This window comes from Protobothrops mucrosquamatus, unplaced genomic scaffold, assembly GCF_001527695.2.
Source record: "Protobothrops mucrosquamatus isolate PMUCROS unplaced genomic scaffold, P.Mucros_1.0 scaffold827, whole genome shotgun sequence".
Taxonomy (NCBI): Eukaryota; Metazoa; Chordata; class Lepidosauria; order Squamata; family Viperidae; genus Protobothrops; species Protobothrops mucrosquamatus.
Genome location: NW_015387087.1, coordinates 590,060 through 603,974, shown reverse-complemented (window position 1 = coordinate 603,974; position 13,915 = coordinate 590,060). Strand labels below are relative to the sequence as shown.

The following is a 13,915-nucleotide window of genomic DNA, read 5'->3' as shown; positions in this document are numbered from 1 at the left end:
AGTTAAATTGCTTTATCAGAATTACATTATTTCTTAAGAAGGATTCGGTTGGGAATTTACAAAGCGTGCTGAGCTTGGGTACCAGAGAATAAATTAGTCCTCATTTGCATACATAAGCGCTGCAAAGTACTGTAAATGCTTGCATTTTCTGAAATCTAGATTGAGCTTTCTCCATTCTCTCTTGGAATAGAACATTTGAATTTTTTCTTTCATACTTGGAGGACAAGTTCATGCTCAGTGGTTCTATGTCAAACGTATCTAGGCGGGAACATCTCTTCAATGTTCTCTCTCACGTAAAAATATTGGGATGGATTTTTGCCTTGGCTGGGCAGAGCAATTTATAAAAGGCTTTCCTGAAACTGATGTGGCACAAAGGATATAATACGGGATTAATAGCTGAATTCAACCACAGTAGCCAAAACGATACTTCGTAGAGATCATTGTGGATGCATCTCCCGTGACAACCAGCTCTGATGATCATTAGAAGGGTGTAGGGTGCCCAACATACAGCAAAGATGCAGACAACAATGGCTAAAGATTTGGCTATTTTCTTATCTCTGGAAAGCCTGAACCGGCTAGCCGCGGTATTGGCCACCTCTGCTTTCCGTGTGGTGCTGGATATGTTCTCTAGAGCTTTGTAGACACCACCCCACGGTGATTTAGTCTGAATGTCTACCTGCCAAGGTGGAAAGTCTTGATTGATGTTAAGCTCTACTGAGTGTGTCTGGAGGTTATGGATGCTGAGCCTCCCCACAGCAGGCTTGCTAGGGGTGAAGCTGTTCACCTTTTCGTTCCTTTTCTCCCCTCTTTTTGTGAAAACTATGGCATGCTCTCGTTTCTTCCTGCAGCAAAAAAGTTCACAGTCCTTTTGGGCTGCTGAGGAACTCTCACTTCCGACCTGTGTCCGCTTGCGAATGTTGAAATAGATGCTTAAGTTGAAGTAGGTGACACTGATGAATGGTGTGAAGAACTCAATGGTGGAGGCAATCATGAGGAAGTACCAGTTGTAGTGGAACTCGGCGTAACACTTGTTCTCAGGGATGATGCTTTGTTGGGCTATGTACTCCCAGCTGATAATGGCTGGACCATAAAGGAGAAATGCTGCAATCCACACCATTACCATCTTCACCACCGTGGTTTTGGTCATCCCTTTCTGAACTCTGTAGCTCACCTAGAAGAAAAAGTAGATGTCAAGCCCAAGAAATCAGGAGTCCGGGCAGTTCAAATGAATATATAGGTTTATTGTATACTAATGCTCTCTACAAGTATCTGAACTACTAACGGTCAAGGCAAATTGGCGGTAGATAACTCAATTGTCTTAAGTACCACCTGAATCTGAAGAACACCCACGTTTCCCTGAACTCTGAATACTATACAAACTGGGGAGGGAGTCCGAGTGGGACTAGTCTTGGATATTATCTCCATCTTTAGACTAATAATACTCGAACAAATAGTCTACCCTTTGAGTTTCCTTGTCGATAAAGGTATCGAGAACCTGAAAGTGTCAGAAACCTTCTCCTGACCTGGACTATCATGCCAAGTTGTAGATCTGGTTCCCATACTATATACCAAGCTATGCTTTGCTTTACCACACCTGTTGAATGAAGCACAATTGCCATTTTTTCCCACCACATGCTACACTAAAACTGATTTACATAGCTCTAGTTCTCCACAATTTAGGAAGTCAAGCCAAGAAATCCACATGTGTGGATTTCTTTAGTGTGATGTGCGAACACCAACAGAACGTGGTTTGCCTGTTGACATCTTACTGCAGCTTTTGAGACCCTGCTAAGTATCTTATGCTGACTGTGTTGCATGTATCTATGGAGTTGGAGTTGATTTAAAAAGCCATCGTTAAATAGATAACGCTATGACTTCATGTGTGGACAAGTTCAATGTTTACGTTTAGTGTGATGTTGAGGAAAGTTTTGACTAGTGTAGGGATGTCCAAGCTTGGCAACTTTTAAGACTTGTGGACTTCAACTCCCAGAATTCCCTAGCCAGCATCGATTGGTCTTCTTGAAATTGATGTTGGGGGAATTTCAGAATATTGTTTTATGCTTCAAGAAGGAAAAGACCGTGGTTGCCATGTCATGGGTCACTTATAGGAGAACAACTGTGTGATGATGTCAGAAAGACAATGAGTAAGAAAACGTTGGGAGAAGGAACAAGTCCCTTCAATCTGCCAAGGTCAAAATATAGGTAACTAGTTGTAGCTCACGGTAATGTTTTCTAAATATCTAGAAGCCATCAGTTAGCTAAGCAAGGCTCTGGGCAAGCATTACATTTCATAGCAGTTTGACTTATTTAGTTGCAGTTGGTTGGTTGCCCAGATGAATGTGTGGCTTTGTGTCACGTGCCTAGAGTTGAAGCAGGTGGCACTTGAATTCTGAGAAGATGCCAGGGGCTGGAGATATCAGAAGCCCATGGAAAGCAATGTGTCTTACCGCCTTTGTTACGGAGATGAATCGGTCAAAACTGATCAAGACAATGTTGAATCCAGAGGCTGTGCAGACGAGGTAATCGACCACTAACCAGAGCTTACACAGGCCTTTTCCAAATTTCCATTCATCGGTCAGTATATACGGGATGTAAAGGGGAATACAAAATCCACCTGGGAGCACAGGCCAAAAGAAAACAAGGTTGGTGAGACAGCCATAAGCTGAGGCCAAATTGTAAGCAACTTTAACAACAAGCAGTGATTCCCCCACACCCTCAGCCGCTCACACACTGGACATTTGAAATGGTACGGTCACATATCGGATGAAATCGGGCACTGTTTCATAGAAATGAAGAGTTGGAAAGGAATGCAAAGATTATCCCATTCAACCCCCCCTTCCTTCCTTCCTTCCTTCCTCCCTCCCTCCCTCCCTCCCTCCATCCCTCCATCCCTCCCTCTCTCCCTCCCTCCTATCTNTTTTTTTTTGTCTCAGCTCTCTAATGAGCAAATTCTGCCTCTTAAATTCCTCCTTTCAAATGTAAATAAGTTCAGTTTGCCTAGTTTGGGGACTCTAGGTTTAAATGGATGCCAGAGAGCAGTTGGGAATTGTAGCTGCCCCCTTCTCCACTTTCTTTAGATTCCACATGAAAAGCCACCTTTCATTCCTTAACTGAGAGGAAGAAAAATTAATGCCATTGTATCTCTAAGCTAGGAGTTTTGCCACTATGATATTAACTAAATTCTCATTTGTAGCCCACGAGCAACAACGCCTTTTTCTTTTCTTTGTGCATATACTATTAAAAAATTCCTTTTTTAAAAAAATGAATATAAACTGAGCCAAAAAGTGATAAAACTCTGCAGTTGCCATGTCAACAGAACTACACATTGTTTTCGCTGCCGTTATTCTTTGTATTCCAAAATCTTTGATTTTTGCCTTCCCTGCCACATTTATTCATTTTTACACAGTATTTATATATATGCTCAGACTTTCCTCTGAAGAACACAAGGCAACTTGCACTGATCTCTCTTCCACAGGGACTTTGTACACAGAACACATTTAACCAAATCACAAACCCAGGGGTTGTATCCACACAGCCTTGTAAAGTTTGGTTTAGTGGGAAGCCTGGATCATTATTTTGTGGCTTAATGTGCTGTGTAAACCCAGCTCATGTTGGTTGGTTCACAGTTCATTGTATTGTGTGAATCCACAAATGGGTTAATTCAACAATCAGTTTAAACATATTGGATCAACGCAAAGTATCATCACAACCAACCTATGCAATGGCTGACTCAAGGCCAGCCCGTCAGCTTTATCATTGCCACTGAGAGTTTGGATCATGTTCTCTTTCATCCTAGTTCTGCTAATTTCAAAAACTCATCACAACTTGGGATTTGGTTTGGAGTCCTACGTAAACCCAGCCCAGCCAAACCACTGCACGTTAGTGGCACAGTGGTTAAAATGCAGTACTACAGGCAAACTGCCCACAGCCTGGAGTTCAATCCTGACGGCTCAAGGTTGACTCAACCTTCCATCCATCCAAGGTTGGTGAAATGAGGACCCAGACTGCTGGGGGCAATATGCAAATAATGTTTTGACATTATAAACTACCCAGAGAGTACTGTAAAGTGCCATGGGCCGGTATGTTAAGCCTAAATGCTATTGCTAAATGCTGTTGTATTAGTCAACACCATCTGGTTAAGTAAACACCCAAGAAGTGTGTGTTTATTACTCAGTTCAGTCTACCTCATACAATGCTTTCTCTTGGGATACAATGAAGGAAGACTTCTTTCCTTGCCCTCAGTGGTGCTTTGAGCTCTTAGAGAGAAACCAATTGTCCAACCTACCCCAGACACCCCTCCCCCCATCTTTTACTTTCCCCTGACTTGGCTCATTTCCCAGAGACTTCACTTACCCACTAAAAAATCTGCCAGGGCCAAGTTCAGGAAGAAGAAGTTCCCCTGGGTCCGTAGGCTTTTATCCACCACAAATGCCAAGATGACCAACGCGTTGCCCAAGACAGTGGCCAACACTAGGAGTCCCATGAGAATCGCCAGCAGGATAGTGATAGGGGCTGAGAACTGTCCATGGTGCTGAAAGCGATGTTCTGCAGCAGTCACACATCCATTGCCCAGATAGGTAGACCAGTTCAGTCCCAGTTGAGTTCCCTCAGACATACCTGCAGGATGAAGAGATAAAACACATTAGCATTACTGTTGTATTACTGTGAGTGTAAATAACAGGCTGGGAAGCCAGAACAACGGGTAGTTGTTATTACTACGGTTATTCATGCATAGATTCATTCCTTAGCATGGGATATCAATTGTTGGAGAAAAGGTGAAGCTGTAGGCTGCCTGAGCATATAAATCAGATTGTGTTCCTAGAAGCAGAGGACAGAAAATTAGCAGAAGGGACAAAAGATAGAATAAAAGAGAGCATCAGAAAGAAAAAAAACACACAAAAGCAAGGCAGATAATAACCATTGTTTCTCTCAGGAAAGATTTCTGGGGAGAGAGGGAGAAAAAGGGAGACCAAATTACCAATTTGGTGTTCCATTCTTTGGGTGCTCATGTCCTTTTTCAGAGTTTGCTGTCCTTTTCTGCTGTCCCCATAGCTGTACTGCTGCCTTTTGGACACAGACGTTGCAAAGCATGAGAAGCAACTCTGTGGATTCTGTTAAAGCACTGCCCGTTGTATTCCTTTTCTGTTTCAAACAAGTTTGGGTATGAGTGTGTGTGTGTGCGAGCTTATGTGTGTGCGCGGGCATGTGTTAGAGAGGGGAGGGGGAAGGAGGGGAGAAAAGACTGGCAATGTGAACTGCATAAAAACCACATGCATTTCAGAATAGTTCCTTTCGGACTAATCCATCTGGTTAAATTATCAATAGAGTTGGAGGCTCTATTGGGTTCAGATGCATTTTTAATCAGGGACTTAGTTTTGTTCCCCGATTAGATTCAAGTGCACATCTTTATTAAAAAAGTGTTCAAATATATCTCGAGATAATATTATTTCGTAGGCTGTTCTATCATTTTAAACTCATCATGATGATGGTATTGTGTATCCAATCGCACTTGGCCAATAAAGAATTCTATTCTGTTCTGTTCTGTTCTCTACTCTACTCTACTCTACCCTACCCTACCCTACCCTACCCTACCCTACCCTACCCTACCCTACCCTACTCTACTCTACCCGACTTCATTCCATTCCATTCTCAGGTTGCCCAATTGAGGTTGTATAGTGGTTTGGTTCTCTGGTCTGGAAAAAAAAGAGGATGTGAAGTGTTGGTGTTAGTATCTTTATTCTGTGACTTTTCTTGCTTGAGTGACACTCAACACCTAAGGTGGTGTTCTACAAAGGGGATGGACTACAGCTTACTTCACCCAAAGCCACTATTCTGGCTGGGAATAAATGAAGCTGTAGTCCATCTCATCTGAAGGACACCAGATGGAGTGTTAGTTTGATCCCAGTTGTCAAAATGCTCTCAGCCTCTTTGTGCTGTGTGTGTGTATATGTGTTTGTAAGGTAGATTGTTAAGTCTTTTATTTATTGTGGAGCGAACTTGCAGACTGAAGAAACTGTGGATTAAAAACAGAAGCTAACCCCTCTCCCTTTCCTTCACATTCATCCTGTGAAGCAATTTAAATCATATACTGTAAATCATCAGCAATTTATGTAGCCAATTGGTGAGTGCTTTTTTGAATGGAATAACATCCTGTTGTTTTCTTTCTCTCAGCTTCAATGCTTTATTTATAAAATAAAGGTGTGCCGACTCTCGCGGAATACAAATGATGTCCATCCATCACCTTGCAAAATGCAGTGATTTATGTAGCATCTTTTCTAAACTAAGTGATCCTCTGTAGAAGTCTTTCTGGAAGATTCCACCCTACTAGCCATTTAAATATTCCCAACTTTGTTCTTTGCAAGAACAAAGAAGGCTCACAGACTACTAGCTTTGTAAGGAGGTTGGTTTCAGCTCCTTGAAAGGATTGTATCCAAGGCTTTACCAACCTGAGAAATAACACACTTTTATTAGTAACGTCTAAATTTAATTAAATGGCTGGAGAAAATCTATCACACTCGTTCCCTATCTGCCTTCCTTGGACTGCGTGTGATAAATTAATCTTTTGCTCCCAGGTGGGCTTATTTATTGTAGTGCTGGCATCTCGGCTGCTCCTGTCATTTCTAGAAAACTGGTTGACTGGAAGGGAGTAAATTTCTTGTGCTTCCCCCACCCCACCCCACCAGTAAAGTGCAAACCTGAGTGGCAGATGACTGAATTGCATGCTTTTTTCTTTTTCTTTTTTTTAAAACAAGACTGCAAACTGATGCCTTGGGAATGAGAAATGTTGGCAAGTGGAATTAATTACAGCCTGGATATTTTACTCCATCAAATCACCGAGCCCTCCCTTTCTGGGGAAAAAAATCCTGAAAGTTACCACCAGAGATTAAGCAGAGATTAACACCAAGATTAATACTAGACCGACAATCAAGTAGTAAACAACATTTCAATCAAGGAACTGTCAGCTCAGGCAAACAACCGGTAAACAACAGCCCAATCAAAGCACCACCAAGGACACACCAAGAAACACTAACAGGGCAAGCCCCATGTATATAAAAAGAGAGCAAGCCTCACTGCCTTCTAGCCTTGATGATGCTACCTAGTTGGGTAAAGAAATGTCTGCAAGAAAATAACCCAGCTCAGAGAGCACCAAGGACCCCCATATACAGTATTACCTTATAAATATTCTCTTTTGTTAGTCACAATATTGTTTGTCTTGCTAGAGGGCCCATTTAATGCAGCCTTTGACAGTAATATTATTAGATGGTTTGAGATAAACCTTTCCAGCCTTGTCCTGTGTGTTAAGAATTCTCCTTAGCTTCACAAGATTATTAAGGATCGTTGGTTCAAACCATGCAACCTTCATCTGCAGAACAAGCGATGGCATTGAAGGCTGCTATTCTCAGTGTCTATAACAGGGGTCTTCAAACTTGGCCCTTTTATGACTTGTGGACATCAACTCCCAGAATTCCTCCACCAGGGTGCCTGGCTGAGGAATTCTGGCAGTTGAAATCCACAAGGGCCAAGTTTGAAGACCCCTGGTCTATAAAGAGAGGTCTGACCATTTTGTAGAGCAAGGGAAGCACGCGCCTATTACTTTTATGTCCATATTATTGACTTCTGAAGTTGTTTGGGTAACCATGGTAGGAGATGGGATGCTACGTTTGTTGATCTCCTTCCTTGATTCGTAGAGGCATTAAATTCTCTGTTGCCCCTGACGGCAGAGCCAGAACCAGTGGATGGAAATAGAAGAGAGACAGATTTGGGAGAACCTAGTAGAAGAAGCATGTCCACCATGAGATGAAAGCAAAAGTTCATCAAATAGAAGTTAAGCAGAGCGTGCCAGCCATCTTTCAGAAGATGAAAGCAACAGACATCATTAGCAGAGAGTTGGCTACGCGAGTTGACCTTCCTTGTGCTTCTGATGTACATGAAACCTGTGGACTGTTCTAACAGGAACTAAAAAAGAAGTCCATGAATCTCATGCAGCTTCTGGAAATGTTAAATGTGACCTCTGGAGCCCACCTCAAAGGTGTAAACCCTTCTTATTGTTTAATGGGACAGAAACAGAGAAGGATCACATGGGGAGTTAGTTTTCACATCATCCATTGTCTTTAATTAATCTGACACTCACTAAAACATACATAAATGAATAATTTTTAGTTCCATTGAAATGCTAAGTGAGATTGTGTGCTGTTTCCAGCTTTGCTGATCCACAGAAATGCCATTATTGACTTCTTGGGGGGATTGTCTTGAAAGACATTCTCTGTTGCATTAGCAATTGGAGTTACAGAAACCTACTGATTCCGAGCAGACCTAGAGAATATTCTCCTTACAATAGCCTATTCAAAGGCAAAGAAAAGCAGGAAGAAAGACAAGTCAAAGCTGCTGGAAACCCACATCCTTCCGCTTGTTCTTCGGGCAGGTTGACTCCCATATAAATCCATTCTAGCTAACTTGGAGCCAAAATAAAACCGTGTCTCCAATTAAAGGTGGGCTCAAGAGGAGTGAACAATGCAAGTCCTGAACTTTTAAGCAAAGTTCTAAAGAACTTCAACATTATCTGGATTAGTTTGTCAACGGAGACTTCGATTCTGTTTTCTTGGAGGCTACATGGGAAAAAAGGCGATATGCAAAACAATTCCTACGTTTGAGTGGAAAATCCATTACTTGGTTTGGTTTTTACCTGGCCTTTAACTCTGTACTGTATTTGTGACTAGGCAAAGGTTTTGCACACAAGCAATGTGGATTCTTCACTAGAAAATAAAATAAACTTCAACTTCTAAAAAAAATAAATCTTAGTTTTTCCAGTTGGTGGGAATCTCTGTTTCTACCGAACAGGCACCCAGTGATCATTGCAATTTTTTTCTTTTAAAGATGCTGTAAAGGGGTGGAGTCAGGGCGACTGAATGGAGCTTGAGCATTGACTGGCTGGATGCCCTTCCTGACGCCTATGTGGAGTTCACAGCAGATATGTTCTCTTAGTGCCCAGAGAGAGAAATATCTGCCACTACCTAGGATCGAACTCACAGCTTTCTGATTGTGAGGCGAGAGCTCCACCTCTATACTACCATGTCAATCCCAGTGATCATTGCAATAAATGTGATTCTCTCCCCCCCCCCCCCCGTATTGTGCTCCTTACTTTGGCAACATTCCCCAAATGTTTTTTTCCCCCCTTGGTTGATATTTCTTTCAAAGAGGGAAAGGGTTAAAAGTATTGTTGCTGCTGTATATTAGAGATCATTACAAAATCTGGTGTGTCACTAAAAGAGATTTTGGCTGACGTGAAGATTTCTTGCAATGAATCTCATAAACTTCACATGAATCATAATTCTCCCTAGAGAAACTTAACGTCTCTATTCTTAAACATTTCATTTTCTTAAAGCTTCTAATTGCTTGGAATCAACAGCCTGCAAATATATATATTCTTTTCAAGCACAAATGATGTGCTTTCTAATTTTTCTTGAGCACTTGGGATTAATTACCACTTGCTAGCAGAACAAAATGTATTGACATGGATGAGTTCCTATTTGTCAAATTATTAAAGGAATTTGAAATGTAAGGAGCACTTTTCAAAGACGCGTTTAAGTGTTCCCTAGAACAAGACAGCTTCGGCTCTATTCTTTTTTATATATAAATATTTCAAGCATTTCACATCAGAGTCTCAGTTTTAAGAATTGTGCTGCAGCGCGTGTGTGATCTGTATTGTGGTTTGAACCGGTAGCTTTTAGCAAACCCCGTGGCTGATCTTGCTTGATCTTCAAAAGGCTAAGCAGGGTAAGAATCTGGTTGATACTTGGATAGGAGAGTCCAGGTAGTCTCAGCCTATGACCACAGTTGAGCCCAAATTTTCTGTTGCTATGCCAGACGGTTGTTAAGTGAATTTTGCCCCATTTTATGATCTTCCTTGCCACAGTCGTTTAAGTGAATCCTACGGCTGAGAGAATGAGACTGGCCCAGCTGGCTTGCAACAATGGGGGAACATGCTTAATAACAGCACTATTCACTTAAATTGCAGTGATTTGCTTAACAACTGTGGCATAAAGGGTCATAAAATTGGGCACCACCTTGCTTAGCAACTCAAATTCTGGTCCACATTATTGTTTTTAGTCAGTGGTGGGAGTCAAATATGTGAACTACCGGTTCTCTGTGTGGATGCCGCTTCCGAAAGTCCATTCTGGGCCTGGGCAACAAAAAATTAGCTACCGGTTCTGCCGAAGTGTTACGAACCGGCTGAATCCCCCCACTGTTTCTAGTCAAGACTTATTGTACCTGCATCAAATTGGGGCAACGTTTGTGATCAAATTAAAATGAGGAATTAAGGCTCACCTTGAGAAATGACCACCTCTCTGTTGAGCAGAACGCGCTGAGCAAAAAAGAGGCTGTAAGCCAGTGGTGGTGAACCTATGGCACGTGTGCCAGAGGCGGCACTCGGAGCCCTCTCTGTGGGCACACATGCCGTTGTCCCAGCCTCGCCTCCCCCCGCGACCCCCTCCTCACCAGCAGCCCCCCTGGAGGAGAGTCGCCCCTGAGTATGGCCCATGCAGAGCAGCACAGCCAAGGACATGGCAGCCAGGCAGCGTAGACAAGACTCTGCCCTCATGCCCAATCGCGCAGTTGATGCTGCGGGGCATGGGCAGAGGGCGTGGCTGCCATGGTGCTGCTGGGCTGCCTGGGCGATCTGCGGCGGGCCCTGGAGGTGGTGAGTGGCCCTGCGAGCAGGCGGGGTGGGGGCAGGGCAGGGGGTGGAGCAGGGGTGGGGCCAGTTTTTGGGCACTCGGTCTCTAAGAGGTTTGCCATCATTGCTGTAAGCTTTCATTTCCCATCCATATTTTTACAAAAAGCAAGAAAAAGAAGTATAGTCATATATTCAAAGTGCAGCTGAGCCAAGAGGATGAATAAAGCATGAAAAGAAATGACTGGATAAAAGATTCAAAGAAAACCATTTTTGCTGAATAAAATATAACCTAGCATATATATTTGATGCGATCTCGGTAGAACTAAAATTCAAACCTAACTAGTAATTGGGAGAATAGAAAGAAGCAGGGGAAAAAAAATGATATGTGAGAGATTGTCTCCCAAGCGCAACCAAAATAGATTCAGGGTATAGATTCCGTTTTTATTCCCCAAACGTGGTTATTGTTTCCCAAAGCCTGTTAGAAAATTCACACAAACTCAGCACACATTGTGGTAAGATTAGCTTTGTCTGACTCTGGTTTATTAAACAATCACAACCGGCTAGGTTTTCATAACGCACGGAACTATCAATGGTAGTTTACAAAATAAAAGTGGCCGGATTCACAACATCCAGAAATAAACAGACCATTTTGTGGTCTAGCAAAATGTGTGAACGATGTTCAGTGAACCTTTTTATGTGTTTGAAAAACAGCGAAAGAGCGTAATGACGATAACGCAATAACTTCACCTGGGTAGCTTTTCAATTTTCCGTTTTCTACTCGAGGTCCTTTATTGTATTGATTGCTTCTTTTAAAGAGCAGATTTAAAATAGTATTATTATTGTTATTATTTATTTATATTTTATTTATTTATAATTTGATTTATATCCCGCCCTTATCCACACCGGACTCAGGGCGGCTAACAGCCTTATAAAACAACATACAACACATATCAATTAAAACCAAATTAAAAGAAAATATTCGTCAAGGCCTGGTCGTTAAAATTACCCTTAAAATTACCCTTAAAAACCCCACTAAAATTCCCTAGGCCAATCCCGCTTGTTGGAAAAGCCACGTCTTTATGAGACGTATCCTTTGTCACAAAAACTTGCAATAAGAATCAAAGTGAGGTCTCAGTTCCGACAGACCTAGATACAAGCTGCTGCATCACAAGAAGCCACAATAGAAAGATGTAACCTATTATTCTTTGTGGTGGGTGGGATGGAAAATTGAGAGAGCTTTTTGGAACATGGCAATCAACTGATGGGAGCTATTGAACTGTAATGAGAGAAGAGGGCAAGTTAATTATTAACTGAAACAATAGAGTGCCCTATGCAACAATATCTAATGTGCAATTTTATTGTTAGGTAATGACTCTCTATTCATCTCTCTAGAATTACATGGATGCAAATATATTGAGGTTTTTTTTGGCAGCACGCTAGATCTAAACAATGTTCATCTTTCCTTTGGAACTTAAAATGGCTCTCTGTCCATCTAGGTTACCTATATCAGGGGTCCCCAACCCCTGGTCTGTGGCCCGGTGTCGGGCCGCAGCCTCTTCAGAGAAGGGTGGCGGAAGTGGTGGGTGCGTGCATGCGTGCAAAGTTGTGTTTGTGAAAGTGGCACACGCACATCCATGCGAAACCATCCCCTCTCTCACCTCGCCATCACCGCCTCTGCAGGTCTGCCAAGCCAAAAAGGTTGGGGACTGCTGACCTATACTATCAAATTTGGGAAGCCTGGAAAAAAAATATATCTGGCTTTCTGCTCCCATCTCTCCAGTTCAGCTGTTCCCCCCCCCCACCCCTTTTCTAGATGTGAACAGATTGAGCTATCTGGCAAAGTAGTTTGCCTAAAAATGCTTAGGAGATTCCATCTGGGATTGTTGGGTTGATACACTCAGCCCTGATTAATCAGATTATATATATATGTAAGGGGGGGGAGTGGGTCAGGTGGAGGGGAAAATGATCATGTGACTAAATTTATCCCCTTCTGTCACTCTTCAAAAACCAAGAAAGATACGTTGAGATCCTTCTAAGCAGATTTCTTTATTGTGCCTCACTTATAGACAGAATCTTGCCGAACTAAAGCCGGCTGTTTGCATCATAAAACTAACTCGGGGGGAAATATTAGGAAGGAACCTACTATATAGTGAACCATCTGTGAGCTGGCTTCACACAGCCAGGTAGGCCCAGGGTTAAACCAAGGTTAAGTTAACCAAGTTGAGCCTTTTTTTTTTTTAATGCAGATCTTTAACGGATTCAGCTAAATACTTTTTATGATTGAAATGTGCAAGTTACACATGTAAGATGCACTTAGGTTTCTTGCGGGAGATTTAGACTTTGCACACTTGCTACGAATGTCCGAAAAATTTTCTAAATGCTTTCAAATTGAACAGAACGTGGATGATAATCCCCATCACGCATATTCATGGCTCATTTGTCTATGGAGATTCTCAGTCATCCAGGCCATGGTTGTCCCAAAGGTGCTTTTTCAAGAGGCAACTGGACTTTCTTTTTTGCCTCTTGAAAAAGTACCTTTGGGTCTCACATCATTTGTTTTGCTGTTGGTGACTGCTCAGAATATTTATGTACTGATGGTGGAACCTACGTCATTTCCCACTGGCCTTATGCTTTAGACCTTGAATGCTTCCATCATTCATAATTTCTTGATAGTTAAATGCTGTACCGAATGTGTGTGTGTGAGTGTTGTTTTACATACATTTATTCTGAACTGTTGCAATGCCATTTGATGAAAATGCTCTGTTTGTCTCCTCGGGGTCCACAATATTTGAGTCTCCATGGAAATGTGACCCTTCATTTCTTGGGGTATGAGCAACTGACACAAATTGTAGTGTTGAGTCACATGTCCTGTTTGTCTCCTTTCTTTTCATCTAGCTCTGCCAATCAGACAAAAGTATCGTTTAGTTTGGCCTCCTATTCCATAGCTTAATGCACTTTCAGACTCTAAACTGGATCTGTGTCTGTATGGAATCAGGCATGCTCAAACCCTGATGAAGGCATGGGATGTTAGGTTATACAGGGCTAAATTGCCCTGTTCATCTGGGACACACATATCCATCATCCTATATGTGTCTAGTTAGAAAGGACTCACGAATGAAGCTCACAGTTAGTTAGCGAAGGACTCACAAATGAAGCTCACAGCTTTGGTTGCCACGATACAAAAAAGATGTTGAGATGCTACAAAGGCTGCAGAGAAGAGCAACGAAGATGATTAAGCAG

General features: G+C 42.2%; 1 protein-coding gene across 1 annotated transcript; it reads right to left on the bottom strand.

Annotated features, from left to right (window-relative positions):
* Window positions 1-289: 289 nt before the first annotated feature.
* Window positions 290-12,341, bottom strand: LOC107290111 (histamine H3 receptor-like). The gene is made up of 6 exons (XM_015818960.1): window positions 12,334-12,341; window positions 4,979-5,064; window positions 4,354-4,617; window positions 2,448-2,614; window positions 785-1,171; window positions 290-625 (listed from the first exon to the last, which is right to left on the bottom strand). Exons 1-6 carry the CDS (start codon window positions 12,339-12,341, stop codon window positions 290-292), a joined length of 1,248 nt encoding a protein of 415 aa, XP_015674446.1.
* Window positions 12,342-13,915: the final 1,574 nt, after the last annotated feature.

Bases quoted from the DNA above. Each gene is read 5' to 3' on its own strand.
- LOC107290111 (XM_015818960.1), bottom strand. The intron at 4,618-4,978 runs GTAATTTGGTCT...TTCATCCTGCAG, and splicing joins AAGAATGGAACACCAAATTG to GTATGTCTGAGGGAACTCAA. The intron at 2,615-4,353 runs GTAAGTGAAGTC...CTGTGCTCCCAG, and splicing joins CCTGGCAGATTTTTTAGTGG to GTGGATTTTGTATTCCCCTT.